The 23,800-nt window shown below is 46.8% G+C and overlaps 1 protein-coding gene across 2 annotated transcripts in view; it reads right to left on the reverse strand.

The window, feature by feature from the left end:
• DUOX2 (dual oxidase 2) overlaps positions 1-23,800 on the reverse strand; it is a 52,578-nt gene that overhangs the window by 24,356 nt on the left and 4,422 nt on the right. The window contains exons 1-14 of one of the 2 annotated variants that reach the window (XM_083412948.1): positions 22,621-23,749; positions 20,377-20,564; positions 18,845-19,043; positions 16,888-17,054; positions 14,055-14,118; positions 12,697-12,793; positions 11,013-11,103; positions 10,265-10,367; positions 7,666-7,823; positions 6,222-6,388; positions 4,091-4,209; positions 2,972-3,109; positions 1,690-1,806; positions 524-726 (exon numbers count right to left, since the gene is read on the reverse strand). In XM_083412948.1, the coding sequence (XP_083269074.1) occupies positions 524-726; positions 1,690-1,806; positions 2,972-3,109; positions 4,091-4,209; positions 6,222-6,388; positions 7,666-7,823; positions 10,265-10,367; positions 11,013-11,103; positions 12,697-12,793; positions 14,055-14,118; positions 16,888-17,054; positions 18,845-19,043; positions 20,377-20,427 (1,674 nt within the window). In that variant the 5' untranslated portion in view covers positions 20,428-20,564; positions 22,621-23,749. Of the gene's footprint in view, positions 1-523; positions 727-1,689; positions 1,807-2,971; positions 3,110-4,090; positions 4,210-6,221; positions 6,389-7,665; positions 7,824-10,264; positions 10,368-11,012; positions 11,104-12,696; positions 12,794-14,054; positions 14,119-16,887; positions 17,055-18,844; positions 19,044-20,376; positions 20,565-22,620; positions 23,750-23,800 lie in introns of those variants that run through there. The other variant, XM_083412947.1, reaches the window with a different exon arrangement.

Raw genomic sequence — 23,800 nt, forward strand, 5'->3', positions numbered from 1 at the left:
CCTGCGAAGCACCTCCAAAACGGAAAACGCTTTCGTCTAGCGGGTTTTCCGTCTTGCGGGGCATTCGTCTTGCGGGGCACCACTGTATTTCTATTCCATTTCTGTTAGAATGATGCATATTTTTGGTAATGCAATTGAATAGGGCCTCTTAAACTTGACACAGCTTAGAGCAGGTGCTGGGAACCTTTGACCCTCCAGATGCTGTGGAACTACAACTCCCATAATCCCTGGGGCTGTTGGCATGCTTGTTGGCCCCAATGGAAGTGGCAGTTCAGCGCTATCTGGAGGACCAAAGGTTCCCCACACCTGGCTCAGGGCTTCAGCATGTCTTAATCTGGGCCTGCGCACATTCTTAAAGTTATTCACATACAATGTCCAAGGAGCGTACAGTCTGTGTACACAACATTTGAGCTGTACAACACTTGTCCATGGGTACAGATAGCAGCATGTGAACAAGTCTAATGTTTTCAATATAGTTAATGAATGAGTAAACAAGCAGACAGACACAGTACAAGTTGCATACCAGGTCATATTCTTTGGGGATCTTCAACAGCAAGGTTTTGTTGCCCTTGTTGTTGGAAAGGACGGTCTCCACCTTTTGCTGGCTTTTCAGAAAGATGCTCCGCAGCACGGCCAACTTGCTGTCCAGAACTCTGATCCCCTTGTCTTCCTGCAGCTGAAGGTAGACTAGAGAGCTGTCTGTCTTGGGATCTTGCCATTCAAATGCTGGGAGAAATGAAAAGATTTATTGATCTCTCGCCTTGGGTGCAGGACCCAAGGAGGCAAGTGGGATAAATTGAAACAGATACAACCAAAAACGCACAATAATTTTAATAGTTTTAGCATTCCTTCTTCTGGATGGGCCACCTTCTCAGGTTGGCAAGCTCCATCTGCCCCTCACTTCCATCTGAAGCAGGTGCAGAAACCGGCTTTTGACTGTTGGACCAATTATTGCATAGGTAGGCAAAGTGCTCCTACTCCTGCCAACCTAGCAGTTTGAAAGCACATCAAAGTGCAAGTAGATAAATAGGTACCACTCCGGCGGGAAGGTAAACGGCGTTTCCGTGTGCTGCTCTGGTTCGCAAGAAGCGGCTTAGTCATGCTGGCCACATGACCCGGAAGCTGTACGCCGGCTCCCTCGGCCAATAAAGCGAGATGAGCGCCACAAACCTCTGGGTTATTTGTGGGACATAGGAATTCATTCATCCCCCCCCCCCCCGTATAGTCCACCCCCCAAGGTCTGAGGGACAGTGGACTGGCCCCCTGCAGAAAAAGTTTGCTGACCCCTGAATTATTGGTCTCGTCCACTCAATCCACCAGAGCCTGTCTTCGTATGCAGAGAAAGTCCCTAACTCACATGGTTTGAGATCCATCAGCTACCCTCACCTGGTTTAGCTGGCCAGTCAAAGTCATTCCCAGGGTGTGGCCTCTGTCACATGCTGACAGGAGCCACAGGTGAGACCTAAGTGCAGGGGACCAAAGGTGGGGGACGCCAGAAGGAGCATGGCATGTCCTTCACCAGAAGTACCAGCCCTCCCCAAACACTCCATACACCCCTGGCACAGATGTACAGAGGAAGCAATAATATTGTTTGCTGAGCAAAGAACAAAAGATATTCTGGGAGACTTTCCCCGCTACTTCTGCATTTGCAGGAGCCTTTGGTTCCAGATGCTTTGGGAAATGCCTCACCGTGGATAGAATCTGCAGATATTTCTGCCTGCACCGAGGGGCTTTGCTTCTTCTTCTGCAGCTTCTTGAACGCTCTCCTCCGAAAGGCAGCAACGATCCAGGCAACGAACAGACTCACTGCAGAGACACCAATGGGACAGGCCTTGATGCGAAGCTAAGCCCTTGCTGCCAGGGTTGCTTGCCGCTAATGACCGTGCTGGGGGTTGGCATTGTTGGGCACCTGCCACAGCCCGCACCCTGCAGGGGACAACTCCTCAAGCAGCCTTCTCCAACTTGGTGCCCGCCAGATATTTTGGGCCACAACTCTCATCAGCCACAGACAGCAGGGAGGATGAGCGTTGCGGTCCAGTAACATCTGGAGACACATATTCCCCGTTCCTGATCAAACCATACGTTTTATGAAATAAATAATAAATAAACAAACCATGGGTGCTTTTTAAAGTGGTGGTTGGTCCTAGAGATAGGTGAACATGGCAATTTCAGTTTCTCTCAGTTTTCCAATCTTAAAATTGGTTCTCCACATTTGCAATTTAATTATATATTTTTAATAAAAAGCTCTCGTGAAAATTCACCAGCATTTTAGTGTGAAATTCCCCAAATATACACATTTTGAGAGGCAGCTTTTCCTAATATCCTACATTTTTGCAAAGCAATTTTCCCCAATATAAGGAACTTCTATAGGTTATGTTCAGCAATATATGCTTTTATTACATGCACTTTTCATCCTAGCATGTTCATGTTTGCACATGTTACTTGGTTGGAAAAACCACACAGCAAAATTTGGAGAAGTGTGAATTTCAGAGGATGACTGCGTCGGTTCAAATATTGTTTTGGAAATTGTGAATTTGGTAAATTTGCCTTTTAATGCCCAATGAACTGAATGGAAACCCCAATGGCTGTTTGCTCCAATTCGGCTTCAAAGAGTGGGTTTTCATGGGGAAAGCTCCAGAGCAGAGCGAGAGCGAGAGCGAGAGCGAGAGAGAGAGAGAGCTTTAAAGTAGGGACCTGTGCTTGGAAGAAGCAACACAAAAGGTGGGGCATCAGTTTCAGCAAGAACACCTGTCTCTCCTCAAAATAGTACAGGTTAACAGCTGCATCATCTGGCAGTGTTTGGGGTCGCCCACTGATTAGATCAGCTTAGACTCAGTACCAATGACTCATGGAAGACTCATCATCATACTTTGCAGAAACTTTTGATAGCAATGCGGCACCCCTAAGGACATGGCCCCAATCCAACCCCTCCTTGGGATGTAAAGTAAGCAAAACCTGGTCTGAAACAAACCTAGAGGGAAGCAACAGAGAGCAACGATGGTGATCACAAATCCAGGTACGCTCCCTGCGAAGTAATCCAGTACGGTTAGCTTGACACAGACAGGCAGCCGTTCTGAAGTCACTTGCTGGGGCTGAGAACATGGGGCACCTGGGAAGACAGACAAAGTGGCCGGGGCATTAGACCAAACTGACCACTAGGGCCCTCAGCCACCCAAGAGTTCCTGGAGATTGCATAAATGCAGCAAGTATTTCCCTCCCCTGTAGTTGCAATTTGTACGCAGACCCACCCCACTCCAGCAATGCTTTGATCTGATGTCAACTCCCATCCAGACCAAGTGCCAACTTGCTCCAAGTTCTCTGGCCAAAAGGAATGGAGCTCGCTTTGGCCATGGCATTTTCACTGCTTCTCTATCTCTCTAGCAGACAGAAAGCATCTCAGGTGATCTGGGTTTACAGGTGTGGGTAAACTGAGGGGATCGTGTGTTGAAATTCTGGAAATTACTCCATACTGCAACAATGGACTGAAGAGATTGTGGCACCTAACATAAAAATAAATAAAGCTGCTCTTGCAGCAAGATGGATGGAATGTCATAAAAATGCTTCCACTGTAAATATCACAAGGTGCAAAAAAAAAACCCCAAAAGCCCCACCCTACCATGGTTTCCATCCAAAATCTCCTCCTGGAACATTATTCCTTTTTTCAAATGAAATTTTGATATATTTCAATTGCTTCAAGCCTTTTGAATGGGAGCGGATTGTTTTCAATCTGGATCATATTCAGTCTGGTTAAAAACTCTGGTTGCATTCAGACATAACCCTAACAAACATAGCTTAATGTAATTTTTTTAATAAATAAAAAACCCCTGGGCTTATCCCATCTCCCCTTCTCTAACACAGCTGCAGGGAACAGAATACATAGAAATATTCACTTTCCATTTCAACACAGTTTGCTGTTTTGTTTCCAAACTGTGACAAACTGTAGTTAGTTTTAATTCCAAATTATCTGAAGAAGCAACACCAAACCATGGTTTCTGGTCTTGGTCTATTTGGAGAAGGAGACAAGGTTTATGGAACAGATCCTGTGGGGTTGCTCTACCGACTGGTCAACAGCCCAGAACATAAAACCCACCATCATGCAAGAAAAACACTTCTGCCTGGATGTCTTTTGACTCTGCATCGGTGACCGCTTCCAGGATGTCGTGGAATGTGGTATTTTTAATTTCTTTAATCTCGTCAGAGGAGAATAACCTGAGAAAGGGAGTCAGCAAAAGGGTTAAGTGAAGCGCCAGCCTGTTGCCGTCTGTGGGGTCTTGGGCAGAAGCCCACTTGATACATGATCCCTTTTTAACTGGTGACCCATTTTCCCCTTCCCTATGGCCCCAAGCTTCAGATCCAAATTCTGTGCCAACAGATATGAATTATGCAATGTATGTACACTGTGTAAATTAAACATGTTTGTGCATGCATGGAATTTTTGTGAAGCTCTGCAATATGTAGGGGGCATCACAATATTATGCAGGGCATGGAAGCCCTGGCCTGAACCAGTGGAGATCCTATTAAGGAATCGTATGGCTTTGGAGATTTCAGTCAGCACTGCTCTGCATTTTCAAGTGTGCCTTTATACCCATAAGGTCTAGAACCTTGGGCAGCTTTCGAGGATTAAATATTCAGGTGTCTGCATTTTACATCTAATATTCAAAATGTTGTGCTTGTACAGATTTGCAACATGCGCACAATCTTGCCATGCCCCATTGAACTATTCCTTGTACCAGCACAGGAGATGGAGAATTTATCATGCAATGTGCACCTCCTGGGTATATATGACTTTTAAGAAAATTAGCTTATCGATGTTGGCTTCCTTTTTTAAAAAAAGATATTGCACAGGGATGGTGCAGTTATGTAGTCAAGAGAGTTCAATCTTTCCACAAGCTCACTTTCAAGAGAAATACATTTTCCCATCACTCAGCCTGCAATTTGCTGCTGCTGTGAAAATGTGATTCTTCCCACACAGCAATTAGCACTGAACTTCCAACACTCTCATATCTACAGCCCCAGTGTCTTTTCCCCCTTTCCTTTTAGAGTAGCTTGCCCCACTGCCCCCTCTGCACTGAGAAGATTTATCATTGTTTAACAACAACTTCTAGGGCGCCCATTCCTTTAGACCAGGGTTGGGGAACCTCAGTGCCGGAGGACCTGTCTGTCTGTCTCCACAGACCACACCCACTTCCAAAAGCCACACCCTCCCGGAGTGCTTTTGCCTGGCTGGTCTGTGTCTTTGAACTGTGATAATGCCTCATTTGCCTGGATACGTCAAAGTGTGTCTGTGGGCACAGAAACCTCTGACCTCTGCATGGCGGGTATAAAGCTCCACCCACTTTTGCATCTGGCCCTGCCCACTACTGGTACGTGGCCCCCGGAAGGTTGCCCGTGAGGCAATGTGGCCCTCAGGCTGAACAAAGTTCCCCATCCCTGACTTAGACAGGTACAGCTTCGGGGCTTGGCATTTTCAAGCATTTCCAAAGGCTCATATCCTACTAAGAGGCCCACTGCCAATCCCTGGAGCCTCCTGGCCCTGCTACTGCTGGAGGAGCAAGGAGGAGGAGGAACAGCAGTAACCGCAACACATTTTGTTTGCACTCATCCTGGGAGGGGGGGGTGCAGGTTTGGCCCAGACAGAAGGCAAGTGAATTTGCAGAATGAGGCAAGAATAGGAGGGAAAGGAGGACAGAGAAGTGGCTGTACTCAATCTGAAAGCCAGGGATGGGGAATCTGCGGCACTCCTGGGGGGGGGGGCTGTATTTGAGACATTATAGAGCAGGGTGGAGAGAGAAACTGTGGTCCTCCAGATTGCTGGACTACAACTCCCATTATCCCTGACTTTTGGTCTTGCTGACAGGGGATGATGAGAGTTCAAGTCCAATGACACCTGGGGGGGGGGGGTCACATCTTTCCAACCTCTGTCACAGAGTATGGATACACATGATATGGTTAAAGAATATTAAATGCACATGACTTCCCCCAGAGAGCCTGGGAAACTGTGGTTTGTTATAAATGTGCTGCACACTGTAGCTCTGTGAGGAGGAAACTACAGCTCCCAGGAGTCACGAATATAATGTAAAATTGAGGTGCGAAACTGTCTAGAGTTTCTGGTACTTGGTGGCAACGGCAAGAAATTTCCTCCCTCTTTCTGCAAGCTGGCCTTCCCATTGTTCATGCGCCCCATGCTTATGAATGCTTTCAAAAAGTTGGTTAGCTGTTACCCATTCTTGGTGTTTTCAAACCAGAACCGGTCTCCATCTCGTAAGCGAAGAAACTGGTCCTGAATGATGCTGCGGAAGAGCTTTCTATCAGCTTCCAACAGGCCCCCAAGCAGCAGTTCCAGGCGGTCTGTATCATTGCTGTACATCTCTGCAAGTTCTCTGCAAAGCTGGGAACAAGCCGCAAGGTTAGGTTGCTGCGTCAAGACGAGTGGGAGGCTATCCAGGCTGCTTGGTCAGTTAGAGGGGCAGGCTGTATCGACATCGCACATTTAAAGCACATGACTTCCCTCAAAGAATCCTGGGGACTTTATGAAGGCTAAATTACAGTCCCCAGGATCCTTTGGTGGAAGCAATTGTGTATGGCATATACACAGAAAGAGAGAGGCTGCTTTGAATCTGTCAGCCAAAGCAGCTTCACTCTGATCATACAGTAAAAGAACAAAAGCCTTCAAAACATTTTTCTCTGTGGCTTTTTTGAGCTTGCACATCTCCCAAAGACCTTAATGCTTAACTTTGGGCCCTCAGATGCTGGGCTATAGCAGGGCTAATGGGAGGGGATAGCAATTGTAGTTCAACAACACCTGGGGACTGGAGACTAGGGAAGGCTGTCTTAAAGAGGGCAATGGACAGGCCTGAAAGCTGTGGAGCAGTGATGTGACAAGAGGACCATGGAAGCTGACTTATAGTAGGTCAGAGGATTTCTATCTAGCAATGTCTGCTCTGACTAGCAACAGATCCCCAGGGACTCAAGGAGGCAACTTTCCTCTCATCTGATACATGCTTCTTAAAATGTATCATGTCAAGGATTGAACCCGGGAGTGGATGTGTGCAAAAAGGTGCTCCTCTTCTACCAAGTTGAAGGGCTGCAAAATGTGAGGCTTTGCCTCTCCTGCAATGTTTCAGCTGCCTGGATTTTCTCAGGTAATGTCTGATTTTCTATGGGATGCAGCACAGAAATGTAGGATTGCTCTTATAGGCACTTGGGGAAATGCTCCCAGTGGCGTTACGTGGGTTGTCAGCACCCGGGGCAAGGCAAGTAATTTGCGCCCCCTAACCTGGGGCAAGGCAAGTAATTTGCGCCCCCCCCCCGCTGCACTGTCCCTCCCCCAGATAGTCCCTCGCTCTCTCTCCGCACTGCACCGCATGCCTGGCACCACCACCCCCTCCACAGTGGGCGGCGACCCGGCGGCTCGGATCGGATTTGCACAGCCAGCACTGCAGTGAGAGAGAGTGAGTGAAGCAGGTAGGAGCAGAGAGCTGTGAGTGCGAGCGTGCCCCCCCCAGATGTTGCGCCTGGTGCGGCCGGCCCCCCCTGCACCCCCCACGCTACGCCACTGAATGCTCCATCTCCACGGATGGTCCTGCTTACAGGAGACAAAATGCACCCTGTTTAATGCCTGGCTTATCTATGCCCCCACCCCCTGCAAGACCTCGGACAGAGTACCGTTTCATTTGGGTGGATGTCCTGCCATTTAGTAGCAATGGAGTGGTTGAAGAACTCCCTGGCTCTATTATAGGTAGTTAATCCAAGGTCCCGCCCACGATGAATCCAGTGGGCTACGAAGTCCATGCGGGAGTACTTCAGGGTCCCATACCAGTAATCTGGAGAACAAGTGCAACACAGGACCATCAGGGCACTGCAACACAGAGGAATCCCTGCATTGAGCAAAATGGTAGCCTTGGCAAGGCACCTCTGAGCGCTCAGGCGGGCATCTGTTCTAGAAGGAACCCAGAAGGACCCGGCCTGCTTCCACATTAGGACTCCTTAGTTAACACTAAGTGCTAACTAGTTAGTGCTAAGGCATCCCTGTTCAGCTTTAAGCTGTAAATGGAAATGTAAAAGTGGTTCCACGGATTATTGGACAATGACAATAATCCACCAACAGCATACAAATCAATATGGCTAACTTGATCCAAAACACCCACCCACCTCACTCACACACGAAAACAAAGATCACCACAGCCAATCACAAGCAAACAATCACACCCTAGGCCAACCCCAACCTCTCTCACCACCAAAGGAACACAAGTGAACAACACAAGCAACGCTGACACCAAACTCTACATACATTAAACATAATAGAAACACCGCCACCCGACCCCACCCCCTTCCATCTTCCCTCTCTCCACCCCCCCTTTCTTTTTTCTTTTTTTTTCTCTTCTCCCCCTAATGCCTCAACAAATGAAACGGATTTGTAAAAATGTTACATGGGGGGAAAATACGAGGCATTACACTTACTTCTGTAAAACAAGAAAATCCTTAATAAAATATCAAGATGGAAGGATTAAAATAAAATAAAATAAAATAAAAAGTGGTTCCATGGTTAATGTTGAGCCTCCTCTCCATTGCAAAACTCAGAGCAGAGCAAATTTTAGAGGATGGCTAAATTTTAGTTTGTTTTTTTTTTAAAAAAAGGGCAAATCAAGTTTGCTTGGCTTTAAAATAATTATTATTATTATTATTTATTTGTACCCCGCCCATCTGGCTGGGTTTCCCCAGCCACTCTGGGTGGCTTCCAACAAAGATTAAAAATACATCAAAATGTGAACTGAATCAAGTTTCTCTGCCATCCTTACTCATAATAGGCCCACTGAAACTAATGGACCTAAGTTCATGGTGAATTAATGGACCTGGCCAGGTTCCAGCTGGGTTTTTGTTCTGCAATGTGAGAATTAGGTAAATTCAACTTTACATTTTAATTTAATCAAATTCCTCTCCCATCCCTATCTGATAGTAAGGGACACCTGATCCGAGGGGACATTTGAGAAGAACAACAGCGGAAAGAGTTAAACTGTTCCTCCACCCCACTTCCCTGTTGTACCAAAACTTTGCAAAAAGGGTGAAATGTCTCAATATTTTGCAAATCAACCTAAGGCTCACTGCAAGGAAGAAGGATTCCCACCTCCCTTCTGTGACTTGCAGTGAGGTCAGTCCTGTGGTTTTCCAAACTAACCCAATTTAAGGAGGCACAGGCACCCGGTCCCGCCCCACTTTGTGGGTGCCTGGAGAGGGCCTGTGACGGCACGTGCGTGGCGCACATGTGACATCATGTGGGTAGAGGCCTGTTGCGGTCTCCAGAAGGCCTAACAGGGTTCAAGGGGGCCTGTTGTGGCCTCTGGAGGGCCCGATGGGGCCCACTGCGGCCACAGGAAGGCTCAATGGGGCCCATTGCAGCTTCTGGAAGACCTGAAGAGGCCCATCACCCCTGGAGTTGGCCACCCCTCTCATCAGCTGGGCAGCATGCCTGGCTGGGCTGGGCTTCCTCAGGGGTGCACTTGGCAAGCGCATAGGCTCTGCCACTGGGCATGATGACGTCGGGCCCAAACGCCCCCGGTGCAAAAAAATTGTGGGTGCCCTGTTCCTTCATGGGGAATGTTGTGGGGGCTGCAGCACCCACAGCACCACACTCATGGCGCCTATGTAAGGAGGGAGAAGTCAAAGCTCCATATGTTTTCAGAGAAGTTTGCGTGTGGAAAATCCCTTCACTTTCACTGAGCCTCAGAGAGATTTGCAACACACTGAAATCTTTCACTGTTTTGCAAATCCCTCACAGTTCAGCGCAATACCAAGTCCCCACGCTCTCCAGTTTCAGCCTAAGGATGTAGAGAGAATTGATTACATGCATTGCTTGCATTTCATTGCAACAAGGAAGCAGAGAGAGGCAAAACCTGGGCTGTAATTATAATGGAGGAATGGACAGGAGTGCAAAGGGATCTACACCAGTTTGGATTGTCCTGGTCTTCCATTCTTTATATTTTCTCAAAAAAAAAAAAAAGTTGGAATAAATGAGCCCTGGCAGCATCTGGACAGCACTAGGATGACAACCCACATTTGCTGAGCCCAAAAAGTAACTATTCCTAGACTAATTCTGGTCAAAAGATTCCTTGCTTTTTATTGCCTTTCTCGGTTTGTAGAAGGGATCAAATTGTTTTGCAATTAAAACACACACAGACAGAGAGAGAGGAGAGGAGAGGAGAGGAGAGGAGAGGAGAGAGAGAAGGATTAAAAACTGGCAGGAATAAAGGAAGCAGGAAAAATCCACCTTGGAGATCTTCAACCACTATGTTGTCTTCCTTCTCAGCAATTTGAGAAGCCATCCCCAGCAGCAGATCAGAAACATCCTTATCCGTTTTGATATTGGGATTCTGAACAGGATAGATAAAAAGACTCAGCACACAGCATCAGCTCACCACAAAGCTACACCCATTGCCAGTTCTGAGCTAGGATTAGCAGCACAGCAGGGAAGCCGCCAGTTCAGATCTTTAGATCAGTAGCCTGGCCCACAGCTAATAGAGACCAACACAACCTTACTGAAAACATTATTTGGGTCCAGAGTTGCTACATGCCTTGCTGAGGTTACCTGCTTAACCCGTGATATAGGAAGCTGCCAGGCACCAAGGCAGACTGTTGGACCACCTAGTTCGGTATTGTCTGCACCAGAGATGAGGGAATTGTGGTCCTGCAAATGCTGTTGGATTCCCATCAACCCTAGCCAACATTGACAGTTGTCAGGAATGATGGGAGTTGTAGTCTGTTAACCGCAGGAGGGCCACAGGTTCTCCATCCCTGGTCATTACTGGCTGGCAGTGACACTCCAAGGTTTTAGACAGGAGTCTCACCTCAACTTGGAGGTGCCAGGAATTAAACCTGGAACTTTCTGCATGCAGAGCATATGTTCTACCAGTGACCAATGATGTATCTGTACCAACGACAGAAACCAATTTACACTGTTTGAGTGGTGTAACACGTGCCTTTGGTTAGAAATTTATGCTTAGTTGCAAGCCCCCTACCTCTCTGCTCCAATAACTGTTGCACAACCGGAGTACCGGGGAGCGGGTGCCATCTCTGTTAATCACTTCTCGGAAGTGACAACTTGAGTTCCTGAAAGAAAAGCAAAAGAAGTGAAACGATGCTCTAAGCAGGAAAGGAATGATATCCAAACCCATGAGCATAAGAGCCCCTCCAGGTATGTTGTGCAACATGTTATTGACACAGCTATAGTGCATCAGTGCAAACTGTACTGAAAGTAGTGTCACATACAACTCCCCCAATAGCATGATGAGCTCAAAACATCGTGAATGCACAACAAAAGATGTTTGGAGGGGCCCTAGGGAAGCCAGAAGGGGGAGAGGGAAAACCAAACAGGGCTCCATTGAACAGAGTGAGGAAGAGAACTACAAGAAAGAAGATTCCACCTAAACATTAGGAAGAACTTCCTGACAGTAAGAGCTGTTCGACGGTGGAATTTGCTGCCAAGGAGTGTGGTGGAGTCTCCTTCTTTGGAGGTCTTTAAGCAGAGGCTTGACAACCATATGTCAGGAGTGCTCTGATGGTGTTTCCTGCTTGGCAGGGGGTTGGACTCGATGGCCCTTGTGGTCTCTTCCAACTCTATGATTCGATGATTCTAAGAGAACACAGCAGCCTTATCATGTCAACATCTAAAGTGAGCCCTCTGTAAGACCATTAAGTTGAGTCTAAGATTACCTTGCTGCATCAACAAAAGCAGACGGATGGGGGAACTTTTTAATAAGCACATGCTCATTGCATTGCATTGCTTCTTAAGAGCTAAAAGCGTTTCATGCGTAAATATTGCTTATAACAACCCTGTGAGGCAGGACGGCAAATCCTCTCCTTATTACCACGGTGTGAGTAAGTCAAGAGAGAACAGTAGTGAGAGGTTTGAACCAGGACTGTCCAGGGTCACTCATGCTCCTTTCAAAGAGCGTTCAGCAACTGCGGTCTCTTCAGAACGTAGCAAGGCAGATTGCCATCCAGTAAATACTATTTGGAGCACGTAACTCCGGCATCATTCCATCTGCATTGACTACCCATTTGTATATAGAATTCAGGGCTTTTTTCAGTGACAGTTGTTTCCTATTTTACCCCCTGCCCATGCCAATACTTTTGCTGGCACCCATGACATTTTTATAAATATATGAGCTCTGGTAGCTCATTTTTGGTATTAAAAGGTACAGTACTATTATGTTTATTTATTTATTTACCTTTGAAGGCCCCACATGACCTGGTAGCAGAATATCTCAAGGACCTCCTCCTCTCATGCAAACCTATACATGCACTGGCATCAATATCAGAGGGCTTACAATGTCCCTCCACTGTCAGAGATAAGGCAGGTGGTTGGGACATGAGAGGGCCTTGCAGATATAAGGCTGCCTTATATTGAGACAGATCATTGGTCTATCTGGATCAGAGCTGTCTGTTATGATTGGCAGTGGTTCTCCAGAGTCTACTCAAATTGGTGGTGATCCTACAGAATCTCTCCCACCACCTGCTGCTAGATCCTTTGAAATGGAGGTGGTCAGGAACTGAACTTAGGACCTTGCACATGTGAGATGTGTCTTCTGGCAAGGCTACCATTCTCCAGTTGACATGCATGGTCCAAGTCTCAGAGGTCTGCTCATCCAACTGATGTATCAGCCAGTCCATAAGAAGGCTGGAAGTAAGGCAGAATCCTACCTCATGTACACGCCAGGAGGGACCATGGTGCCCAGAAACAGTGCTGTAGTCACAACAAATTCAGGTGAGATCCTAGCATCCACATGTTGCTTGTAACCTGAAACAGAGATGATGGCTCTGAATAACAATACTCAATGAAGGGCAGGGATGGCAACTACAGCAGGATGAGGCCCCATTGCTGCATGGATGATCAGTCAAGTGCAAACACACTTTTTGGACAGAGTGTGCATGTTTGGTTAATGAAATGTATAGTTTATAGTGCAGAAGTATGCAGAATCCCCAAATACAATTCAGGCTCCGTCTGCACTATAGATTTAAGACACTGTTCTACCTCATGACTTCCCCTCTAAGAATTGTAGCTCTGTGAGGTGGTCTTCTAACCATTCTCAGTCTTCTCAGAAGTAAAGCCCCACTGAGTTCAGTGAGATGCACTCCCAAGTCCTAGGTTAGAATGCATAGGATTGTAGCTTCAGATTCTCTCGCTGATTACAAAGTTATTATTTGTCACTGGGTTATTGTGGTCTAAATCACTGAGCCTCTTGGGCTTGCAGATTAGCGGTTCAAATCCCCGTGATGGGGTGAGCTCCTGTTGCTCTGTCCCAGCTTCTGCCAACCTAGCAGTTCGAAAGCACACCAGTGCTAGTAGATAAATAGGTAGCAGGAAGGTAAGCGGCTTTTCCATGCACTCTGGTTTCTGTCATGGTGTTTCATTGCGCCAGAAGCAGTTTAGTCCTGCTGGCCACATGATCCATAAAGCTGTCTGTGGACAAACGCCAGCTCCCTCAGCCTGAAAGCGAGATGAGCGCCACAACCCCATAGTCGCCTTTGACTGGACTTAACCATTAAGGGGTCCTTTACCTGTTTTGTACATGCAAGCAAGCCCTTCTTATACCTTTTATTATTCCTGATATTACAATTCCTTTCCTCAATATTTATTCATTAATATACATACCCTATTATTCTAAACTGCACCCCACACAAAAGGGGATGTATTATTAATTTTAAAATGGAAATGTGTAACGTGAAAAATAAAGAAAAGGTGTTTATTAACATGCTTGCTTATTGATTGATTGGATTGGATTTGGTTTGACTTGTTAGCTCCTTGCTACCAAGGTCTCCAAGAGGAAAGTGGTGGTTCAAAACAACAGCCAAAGTTTGTAAAGGTGAAAACTGAAAGGAATTGTGGTTATAAATATCGGGAGAGGCTCGGGTAAACCTCTAGTGCATTTCTATTTATTTAAACGCATATGCATGCATTCCCCAAACCCCACACACTAACAGTAGAACAAACTCAGCTCAGTCCACTGACCCCCACTGAATGGTACCCACTTGCACATGCCATGAATCCTTCTCCTCACCTGTGTAAGGTTCAGCGGGGCCATTCCCAACGAAGGCTGGCAGCCATTCGTAGAGCACAATGTTCTAGGGAAACAAGGAGGAAGAGGCAGCTGTGACACACAGGAAATTGCTCCATGCCCAGTCAGACTATCTGCTGCGGTAGCTGGTGCCCACTGGGAGAGGTAGGGCAGAAGACAGGAAGACCAACAGCAGGTGGAGTCAGAGCCAATGGCAGGAAGAGCCACCCCCTGCTTGGTTGTAAATAAAAGGGCACTCAGATGGGGATTGGGTAAGATCGATGGGACAGTACCCCATTTGCCCTAATGGACCACAATCCACTGACCAGTTACCGTATTTTTCCATGTATAAGACGATGCTTTTTTGCTTTTAAATAATGGGCAAAAATTGGGTGTCGTCTTATACATGGATAGGGAATGCTGAGGGGGGACGTGCGATTAATGGCAGCAGCAAGCAGGAGATGGGCAGTGACGACTGGGCGGGTGATTGGTGGCTGCGGCAAGGCCTGCTGGTGATTGGCTGTGGCTGTGGCAATGGGGCAGGCAATTGGCAGCTGTGGCAAGGCAGGCAGGTGACTGGCGGCTGCAGCAAGTGGGCAGGTGGGCTGTTTGTGGGGGTGAGCGGGCAGACAATTGGTGGCTGCAGCATGGTGTGCGATTGGCAGTGGCTGTGGCAAGCGATCAGCAGTGGAGGGCAGGTGGGTGAGTGATTGGCGGAAGTGACCTCCCCCACCCCCCAAAAAAGCTAAACAACTTAATTTCTTAATTTTGGGTTAAAAAAAATAGGGGTCGTCTTATACATGGGGGCATCTTATACACGGAAAAATACAGTATCTACCCAGCCCTGGTCTGTTCAAGCCTTATTTATTTAGATCACGTGATGCTAAAATAGGCTTCCAATAGCAGGCAGAGATCTTCCTGGTCTACGGGTCCGAGATCTTCGGGAAGGGTCAGGCTTTGCATGCAGAAGGTATTGGGTTCAATTCCAGGCACCTCCAAGTAGGGTTCAGGGAGACTTCCTGTCTGAAACCTGGAGAACCGCTGCCAGTCAGTGTGAACAAAACTGAGCTAGCTATACCAATAGTCTGGCATCATTCTTTCTTTAGAAAAACAGGAGCTTGGAGATGTCATGGACTAGATGTCATGGACTAGAAAGACCTTCCACCTGAAAATCATAAGAGCTACCACTGAGGTGTGGACTCGTCCATAAAGCTTAATAGGCAGAGGTGTTGAGTGAGGAGAATGTATGGGATCTCAGATCTAAGAGTTTTGTTTCTCCCCACCACCACCACCAAACCTGGAGTCATTTCTTCATCTGCCAGAACATCAAAGTAATGGAGAGGCCCTCCTTGCTCTGGCCAAATGAATGAGGTGATAACAAGACTTTCAAGTTTTGCTATTGCTTGCGACATATGAGCATGAATTATGTCAGAGACTTCCAATTCTATGACTAGCAGCTGGAGGTCCATATATTATAAAATGGACCAGTACAACTGCCTGCGTTTTTGAATTTTCTTTAGGGGTTGGGAGGTTGCCATGATAAGCTCTTATATTATACCATTTTCCACAACATCTCTCAACTTAGGAAGCTGCCATACGCCCAGTTTTGTCTACCGTAATTGGCTTCTCTCTCTAGGGCAGGGTTGGAAAAGCTCAAGACCAAGGACAAAATGCAACCCTCCAGGCCTCTACCTGGCCCTTGGGACTCTCCCTAGGCCACACCCACCTCACAAGCCACACCCTCTTACCCACAGACCATACCCCTCATGGCCCTTGCTTCACACCCTACTTGAGTGTTTTTGCCTGGCTGGAATGTGTCTTTAAACTCTGAGAATGCCTTTGCTTGTCTGGCTCAAGGTGTGTAGAAATTTGCTTACTGTATACAGGTAAAATCTGCATGCATTGCTCTACCTGCTTTTGGCTCTAGCCTTTATCCACAACTGCCATGTAGCCCCTGAAAGCAATGCAGCCCCCAGGCTGAAAAAAAGATTACCCACCACTTCTCTAGGGTCTTAGGAAGAGAAAGTATTGTCCATCACCTGGAACCTAATCGTGCTATCTGGAGATGCCAGGAATCAGACCTGGAATCTCCAGCATGTCAAACATGTGGCTTAGGGCCCTCGTATTTGCAAGACAGCCTCTCCTGGTCTGCCCCACAGAGGACCTTAAGGTCCATGAATAACCATAGTTTAGAGGTCCCGGGCCCTAAGGAAGTCAGACTATCCTCCACCAGGGCCAGGGCCTTTTCAGTGTTGGCTCCAACCTGGTGGAATGCTCTGTCCCATGAGACTGGGGCCCTTCAGGACTTAACCTCCTTTCGCCGGTCCTGTAAGACAGAGCTATTCCGCCAGGCCTTTAATTTGAATTCAGCCTGATCTTTTATTTCCCTTCTCTTACCTCCCCCTCCCCTTTTATGAAGATCACCCGCTCTGAGACCCCACATCTAATTCCCCCCTGGCCTCCTCGCTGGCCCAAGTAGGACCAATTCAGCCAGCTAGCCCTGGGGATTATCTAATTGATTTTTTATTTTGGAATTTTATTGTTATTCATGTTTTTATACTGTATTTTATGCTGCTTTTACAATTTTAAATTTGTTGTTAGCCGCCCTGAGCCCGGTTTTTGAACCGGGAAGGGCAGGGTATAAATAAAATATTATTATTATTATTATTATTATTATTATTATTATTATTATTATACACATGCTCTGCCACTGAGCTATGGTCCCTTGCTTAGAGACAATGAGGACACAAAAGACAGTCTAGGGGTTTATGTGCCCAAAGAGGTTTGCTGGGAGCCACCCCGGCCCCACACAGTCTTTCTTCCATGCCTCGCTCACCTGGTAAGTGGCAATAACCCGCTTGCGCACGTGCTGAAAAACATCTTCATCCGACCAATCAGGGTGATCTTGGGCAAGCTTTGCTGCCAGGACGTTGTGGTAGCGGAACCAGACGATGCCAGTTGCTTGAAGGAACAGGTCTGCATTACCTTTGGCATTTCCAAAGTCTAGAAGAAGGGATAGGGTGGGGGATAGAGAGAAAAGAGCCAATTCTAAACTTCCTTCAAATGGGGGAAGGAGAGGACTTGGAGGAGAAAAGAACAAGCCCCTCTCTTGCCACTAGTATGCTATTAATTGCCCGCTCTCAAACTGGTTCCTAAAAAACAAGCAAATGTGCTATCAGACATCACTTACTGTATTTTAGGCTCCATAAGACACACTTTTTCCCTCCTAAAATGTAAGGGGAAATGTGTGTGCGTCTTATGGAGCAAATGCAGGGGGGAGGCAGGCGGGAAAAGCCCCCGCGGCTCTTGTGGGCTTTTCCCCAGGAGGGAGAAAGGACTGACTGGTCACTTCAGTCCCTTCTCGTAGAAAAGCCCGCAGGAGCCGTGTGCTCCTTAAAGGGTCGCGGCTCCTGTGGGCTTTTGCGGTAGATGGGGGAATTCCCCCACCTCCCGGAAAAGCAGGGAGAAGGTCTGGGAGAAGGTTTGCTCCCTGAGCTGCTCTTTGCGGCTGGGGGGGGAAAGGAAACCGGGCTTCCCCCGGCAGCCCCAAGAAGCTCTTAGAGAAGCAGACAGGCTGTGCGCAGCCTGTCCGCTGCTCCCTGAGCTGGGGGGGGGTAATATTTTCCCCCTTGATTTCCCCCTCTGAAAACTAGGTGCGCCTTATGGTCAGGTGCGCCTTATGGAGTAAAAAATACAGTATATACACAGTGGTGCCTCGCAAGACGGAAAACCCGCTAGATGAAAGGGTTTTCCGTTTTGGAGGTGCTTCGCAAAACGAATTTGCTATGGGCTTGCTTCGCAAGACGAAAATGTCTTGCAATTCCTGGGGTTTTTTCCCCTCCCCCCCCTTTTTCCCAAGCCCCTAAGCCGCTTAACAGCTGTTCGCTAAGCCGCTTAACAGCTGATCTAAGCCACTTATCAGCTGATCTAAGCCGCTAATAGCCTTTTAGCAGCTAATCCGCTAATCCCTTAAACCTTTAATAGCCGCTAATAGCCTTTTAGCAGCTAATCCGCTAATCCCTTAAGCCTTTAATAGCCACTAATAGCCGCTAAACCGGTAATAGCGCTAATAGTGCTAATCCGCTAATGGGCTTGCTTCGCAAGACGAAAAAAACCGCAAGACGAAGAGACTCGCGGAACGGATTCTTTTCGTCTTGCGAGGCACCACTGCATTTGCCTTTGCAGATGATGTGCCGTTTTGACTTTCAGAATTTGCCATGCTGGCGCTTCCAAACTAGCGATTCTCCAACGCCCATTTAAAAGATACAGGACCCTAGGGGATGTGCAACATTTTCTACCTGTCTGTGCACTGGGGCTCTTTGCTACTGACATTCTGGAACCCTTTTAGGGAGGTTTTTAATGTTTAATGTTTTATTGTGTTTTTATATATGCTGGAAGCCGCCCAGAGTGGCTGGGGCAAACCAGTCAGATGGGCAGGGCACAAATAATAATATAATAAGTGCTATTGTTCTAGAAAAAGAGGTGCCAGAACTCTCCATGAAAGCCTTCCTTGTTCTCTTATAATGGCAATTGCTCCCACCTGAGAGGTGCCAGAACTTTCTTTTATCCTGTGCAGAAAACTGTGGCTGAGGGCCTGAAGAGATGAACCCTCTCCCCTCCCTATTTCTGTTTTCTCACAGGCTCTCAACTTCAGACTGTATCCAAAATTACTCATTAGAGCAAACGGGGCTCTGGACCACCAACCTCCATCTGCTCTCATTGCCTCTGGCGCCCCCTACTGTTGTCCTCCTGGCCATTCACCCTACCAGTCCCAAAGGGGCAACCTTCCTTACCATAGAGTCCCTGTGGTCCACTTTGTCCTGTGGACGGATCCAGAGCCTTCCACATTAAGCTGTTTGCCTTTGTCTGCTTTGGGAAACCATCTTCTCCAGAGAGCAGCTTCCCTCGTGAGAAACTTCTCAGAGAATCACTCCAGGAATGGGATGAGCCATAGATGGCACTCCCATCGAGCCATCCTGTCACCCCATTTAGCTGGTGAAAGAGGGGAGGGAGAGGGGGGGAGCAGGTGGGTTAGTTCCTTCTAAATTTTGGCTAGGGGGCCATTAGGCATTCTGCACCACAGAGGCAATGAAGAAAGCAGCTTTGTGCAGGGTGGTGAACGGACAGAAGAGTTAGCTTATCATACCCTTGCCAGAATGACTGTACTATAGATATACTGCCAGGTTATTCCATAGGCAATGAGTCAATGGAGTCAAAAGGGGATGAAAGATCATCAAATGCAACCTTTTTTTAAAAAAAAAAAATTTGGATGGACTGCTTAATAAAATTTTAAATAAGCTAATGCAAACAGGGAAAAGGTCACAGCTCAGTGGTGAACATCCGCCTTGCATGCATAAGATCCCTGGTTCCATCCCGGCATTTATCCATTCTTACGTTCAGTACTCCAAATTTCCATATCAATTTGCGTCGGTCCTTGTGAACACACACCAGCAATTTAGAGTGAATTTCTCCTAATACAACCGTTTGCATGCAATTTTGCCTGACATACACATTTTTGGAGAGCAATTTACCCTAATATAATGCATTTGTGCATGGTGTTATCACTAGTCTATGCGTTTTTATTCACACTTTTACCCCCCAATGTGTCTCTTTGCTTTCCTTTGAACTACATCAGTGAGACCAAGAGGGGGTGGGGTTGTGTCTGGGCAGCGCAGAATCTCCTTACACACTGCTCAGGCTTGTGTCCCGGGGAGGTGCTGCTAACACAGCGGTTTGACTTCACCCCCTGGAGGTGCACTTCATTGTCTCTCAAGACAGATGGTTGCCAACCAACCATCGCCCCCATACAAGCATTTCTGAACACATTATTTAGCTGGGGAGCTGCAAAATTCGGATGAGGGCAAATTTTGAAGGATGGCTGGAATTTCGGTTCTCACGTAGTTTAGGAAAGGCAGGCAGGTTCACCTTTGAATGTGGACTAAATTTAATTTCTCCCCCATCCTTCCTCACTAGCACTGCTGATAGCCTTTCAAACAGAGGACTGCTCTCTGCAAAAAAGGACATATTAAACCCATCCCCTAATTTGCCCATTCTGTTTATTCATTTTAGTACATTTCCCTTTTCAAAGGCATACTGTTTTATTTTTAAAACATCCCGGGCAGAAAACTGAGCAAACCACTGCAGAGCATTCCATTCTGCATCTAGACACCACCCTTAGCGACTGAATCTGACTGCTCTCCCAGCAATGCTGCCACTGCAGGAATCCTCTGATACACGCCCTATATTTGCCCTTTTCCCCTGCGAAATGTACTGTGCAAACACGTGCAAAGGGATATACACTGATTTGCAGCCAGCTGGGTTTTACCTGCTCCCGGGGCCTGTTGGGGCTTTGTCCTGTACCTGGAGCCCACTGCATTCGCTGGAATGGAAGGACAACATCACCTGAGCCAGCAGGGTCAAACACAGGATCTCCTTCAGGGATCTGTATGTTTAGGAACTCGGCAGGGCAGCCGGGCTTGTCGGCTTCCAGAATCTCCGAGAGCACATGGAAACCTGGCAGACACCAAAAGGGACAGAACTAACTGAGGGTGGATGAAACAGGACATCTAGTGAACTCACAGGGGTTGAAACCACACGCCATGAAAAACCTGCTGCGACTTCTCTTAAGAAGCTTCTCTAGAGAAGCTTCAATATTTGCCAGTTTCAATGCACGCTGACCTGATCTGCACCTCTCAGACTAAGCTGCACCGGAGTGTGCTGTTCCCCAAATGTGCCAATGTAGTTCTCCCCTACTAACCTCAAAAAAGTATCAAAATATATTTTAGAATGCATATTTGGATAGAAAGTATGTTCCTGAAAGACCTACATTGGTTCCCAGTACGTTCCCGAGCACAATTCAAAGTGTTGGTACTGACCTTTAAAGCCCTAAACTGCCTTGGTCCTGTATATCTGAAGGAGCATCTCCACCCCCATCATTCAGCCTGGACACTGAGGTCCAGTTCTGAGGGCCTTCTGGCGGTTCCCTCCCTGCAAGAAGTGAGGTTAAAGGGAACCAGGCAGAGGGCCTTCTCCTCACATCAGATGTCAAAGAGATAAACAACTATCTGACTTCTAGAAGTCACCTGGAGTCAACCCTGTATTGGGATATTTTTAATGTCTAATGTTTTTCAATTTTTCATGTGCTGTAAACCGTCCAGAGTGGCTGGGAAAATCCAGCCAGATGTGTGAGGTATAAATAAAATCATCATCATCATCTTGTCCTTCTTGCCTCAGGCAGCAAAAAGTCTTGAGCCAGCCCTGCTCACAGTGTAATCCAGCCACATGCCATCATATCTCATTGCCTCCTGAGGAATCTCCTCTCCTCAGACAATGATTCCATAGACAATCCAATAGTAACAAGGGATACTATTCAGTGGATCAATTTCAGTGAGGTTGAATAATGTGTGCATAAACTTTTTGAGTCTCTTTTAAGCCCAGTTTTTAAGGCTTGGCAATTTCCCCCAAATGGGAGCAGACAGAAAGTACTACAAACCCTGGAAAGAGCTCTCAGCCAGTGCCAATTATGAAGGAAATAACTGGCGGCGGCAGCAACAACGACTACTACCACTACAATAATAATAATATAACAAATTTGACAAAGGAAAACGGAAGAAAGTAGCAGAAAACAACCACCACCTAAGGATGTTTAATATCAATATAACCTATCCAACTGTCCAAAGAGGTATCCACACAAAAGAGATGCTTATAAGAAATGTGTTCAAATGTGGTAAGAACATGTTAAATTATTATTAATTATTACTAATGTTATTATTACAAACTAGGTTTCTTATCCACCTTTCACAATAAGTGAAGTGACAGCAATTTAAAAATACAATATTAAAATTGGTTTAAAACAAATTAGTCAAAAGAATAGGGTGGGTCCTATGATATATATGTCAGAAATGTCAAAAGCCCAGATAAATAGGTGTTTCTCTTCAGCGCATGACAGGAACTACATAAAGGAAGGTAACAACACCGCTCTGAGGAGTGGGAATTCTACAACTTAGGGGTTTGCCAGAAATAATGGTTTCTCCTGGGTTCCCACCCCCCTGAACCGCTAAGGGGCTCAGAAGTGTCAAAGAACCCATTTCCTCTTCGTCCTACTCTCTCATCATGGCTTCTGAGAAATCCACAGTCTTGTTTGAACATATTCCAAGGGATTAAGCTCCAAGCATTACTCAGCCTTCAGCAGAAATGCCTAGCAACATCCAGGCTCCCAAACATGCCCGGACCACACTGGCAAAAACTAACCCAGGGGGAAGTAGGTCTAAGTGACCAAATAATTCTGAGGTTTGGAGCAGAAATCCACAAGGAGGGGCAAACGTGACCATTGCTAAAATAAGACATAAAACCAGTCATGCAAGAGCCTAGTAATCCTCTTGGAGGTAATCCTATGATCTAAGGGTTTGAGCCAGAGGAAGAGAAAAAGGGGCACACTGTGGTTTGAATTACAGTCTCTGTGTTGCTGTCACAAGGTCTGGAAACCTTGGCAAATCCCTCACCCCCAATACTATAATTCTGTGACCAGAACCTCCCCAAATCCTGTAATTGAAAGAATTAGGCACATTACTCCATTAGTTACAGGCATCGATTTGAGGCCTGATTTGTGGTAGAAAGTGGGCCTTGACTATATCAAGCGCCTCGTTTCTCCAAGATGTCAGTGTCGTGAAAAGGAGAGCAGGCCAGCCTTTCCCAACTAGATGCCTTCCAGGTGCCTTGAACTACATATCCCATCAGCTCCAGCCACTATGCTGCATGGGGCTGATGGGAGTTATAGTCCAAAACATCTGGAGGGCATCAGGTTGGTAAATGTCTGGAGCAGACACGGCCAGAGTGGAAGCGAATTTAGGGGCAGTTGTGAAATCAGGAATCCATTTTGTTTTTTCCATGATTGAAAGGTGCTCTATGTTGGAGAGGGGCCAAACCAGATAAATCAGTCCTGTTCCCTGTAATGATGCCAATTCCTTCGTAAGAAAGACTTTTGCTGGAGATTTGCTAAAGGGGCCAAAATGTTTATTTACTGCATCTTATACCATCCCAGCTGTTTGAGCTTTATGATTGCTGTTTAGAATCTTAAGAAACATGGCACGAAAAGAGGAGGAAGAAAGAAGACACGCACAAACTCAGGAACCTGCTCTTGGAAGCCTCTACATCATCAATGGTCATGAAAGCAGCAACACTGGGAGGGGTTAGGGTTGCAGGTTCGATCCCCGTATGGGACAGTTGTGTATTCCTGCATTATATAATAATAATTTATTATTTATACCCTGCCCATCTAGTTGTGTTTCCCAGCCACTCTGGGCTGCTCCCAACCGAATATTAATAACACAATACAGCATTAAACATTAAAAACTTCCCTAAACAGGGCTGCCTTCAGATGTCTTTTCAAAGTAGGATAGTTGCTTATTTCCTTGACATCTGATGGGAGGGCGTTCCACAGGGTGGGTGCCACTACCAAGAAGGCCCTCTGCCTGGTTCCCTGTAACCTCACTTCTCGCAGGGAGGGAACCACCAGAAGGCCCTCAGAGCTGGACCTCTGAACGATGGTGGTGGAGACGCTCCTTCAGGTATACAGGACCAAGACCATTGTAGGGCGGGTTGCACTCGATTGGAAGAGTCCCTTCCAACTGTACAATTCTAGGATTCTACGATATCAGGGAGGAGCCAAATGGCCGTTGGACACATGGAGGGGGCCTTGCTGCCTCACTCCTCCCTCAGACGCAGCCCAGTGGCATGGATGCTGATGGAGG

This window comes from Podarcis tiliguerta (genome assembly GCF_965153285.1).
Source record: "Podarcis tiliguerta genome assembly, chromosome: 14".
Lineage (NCBI taxonomy): Eukaryota > Metazoa > Chordata > Lepidosauria > Squamata > Lacertidae > Podarcis > Podarcis tiliguerta.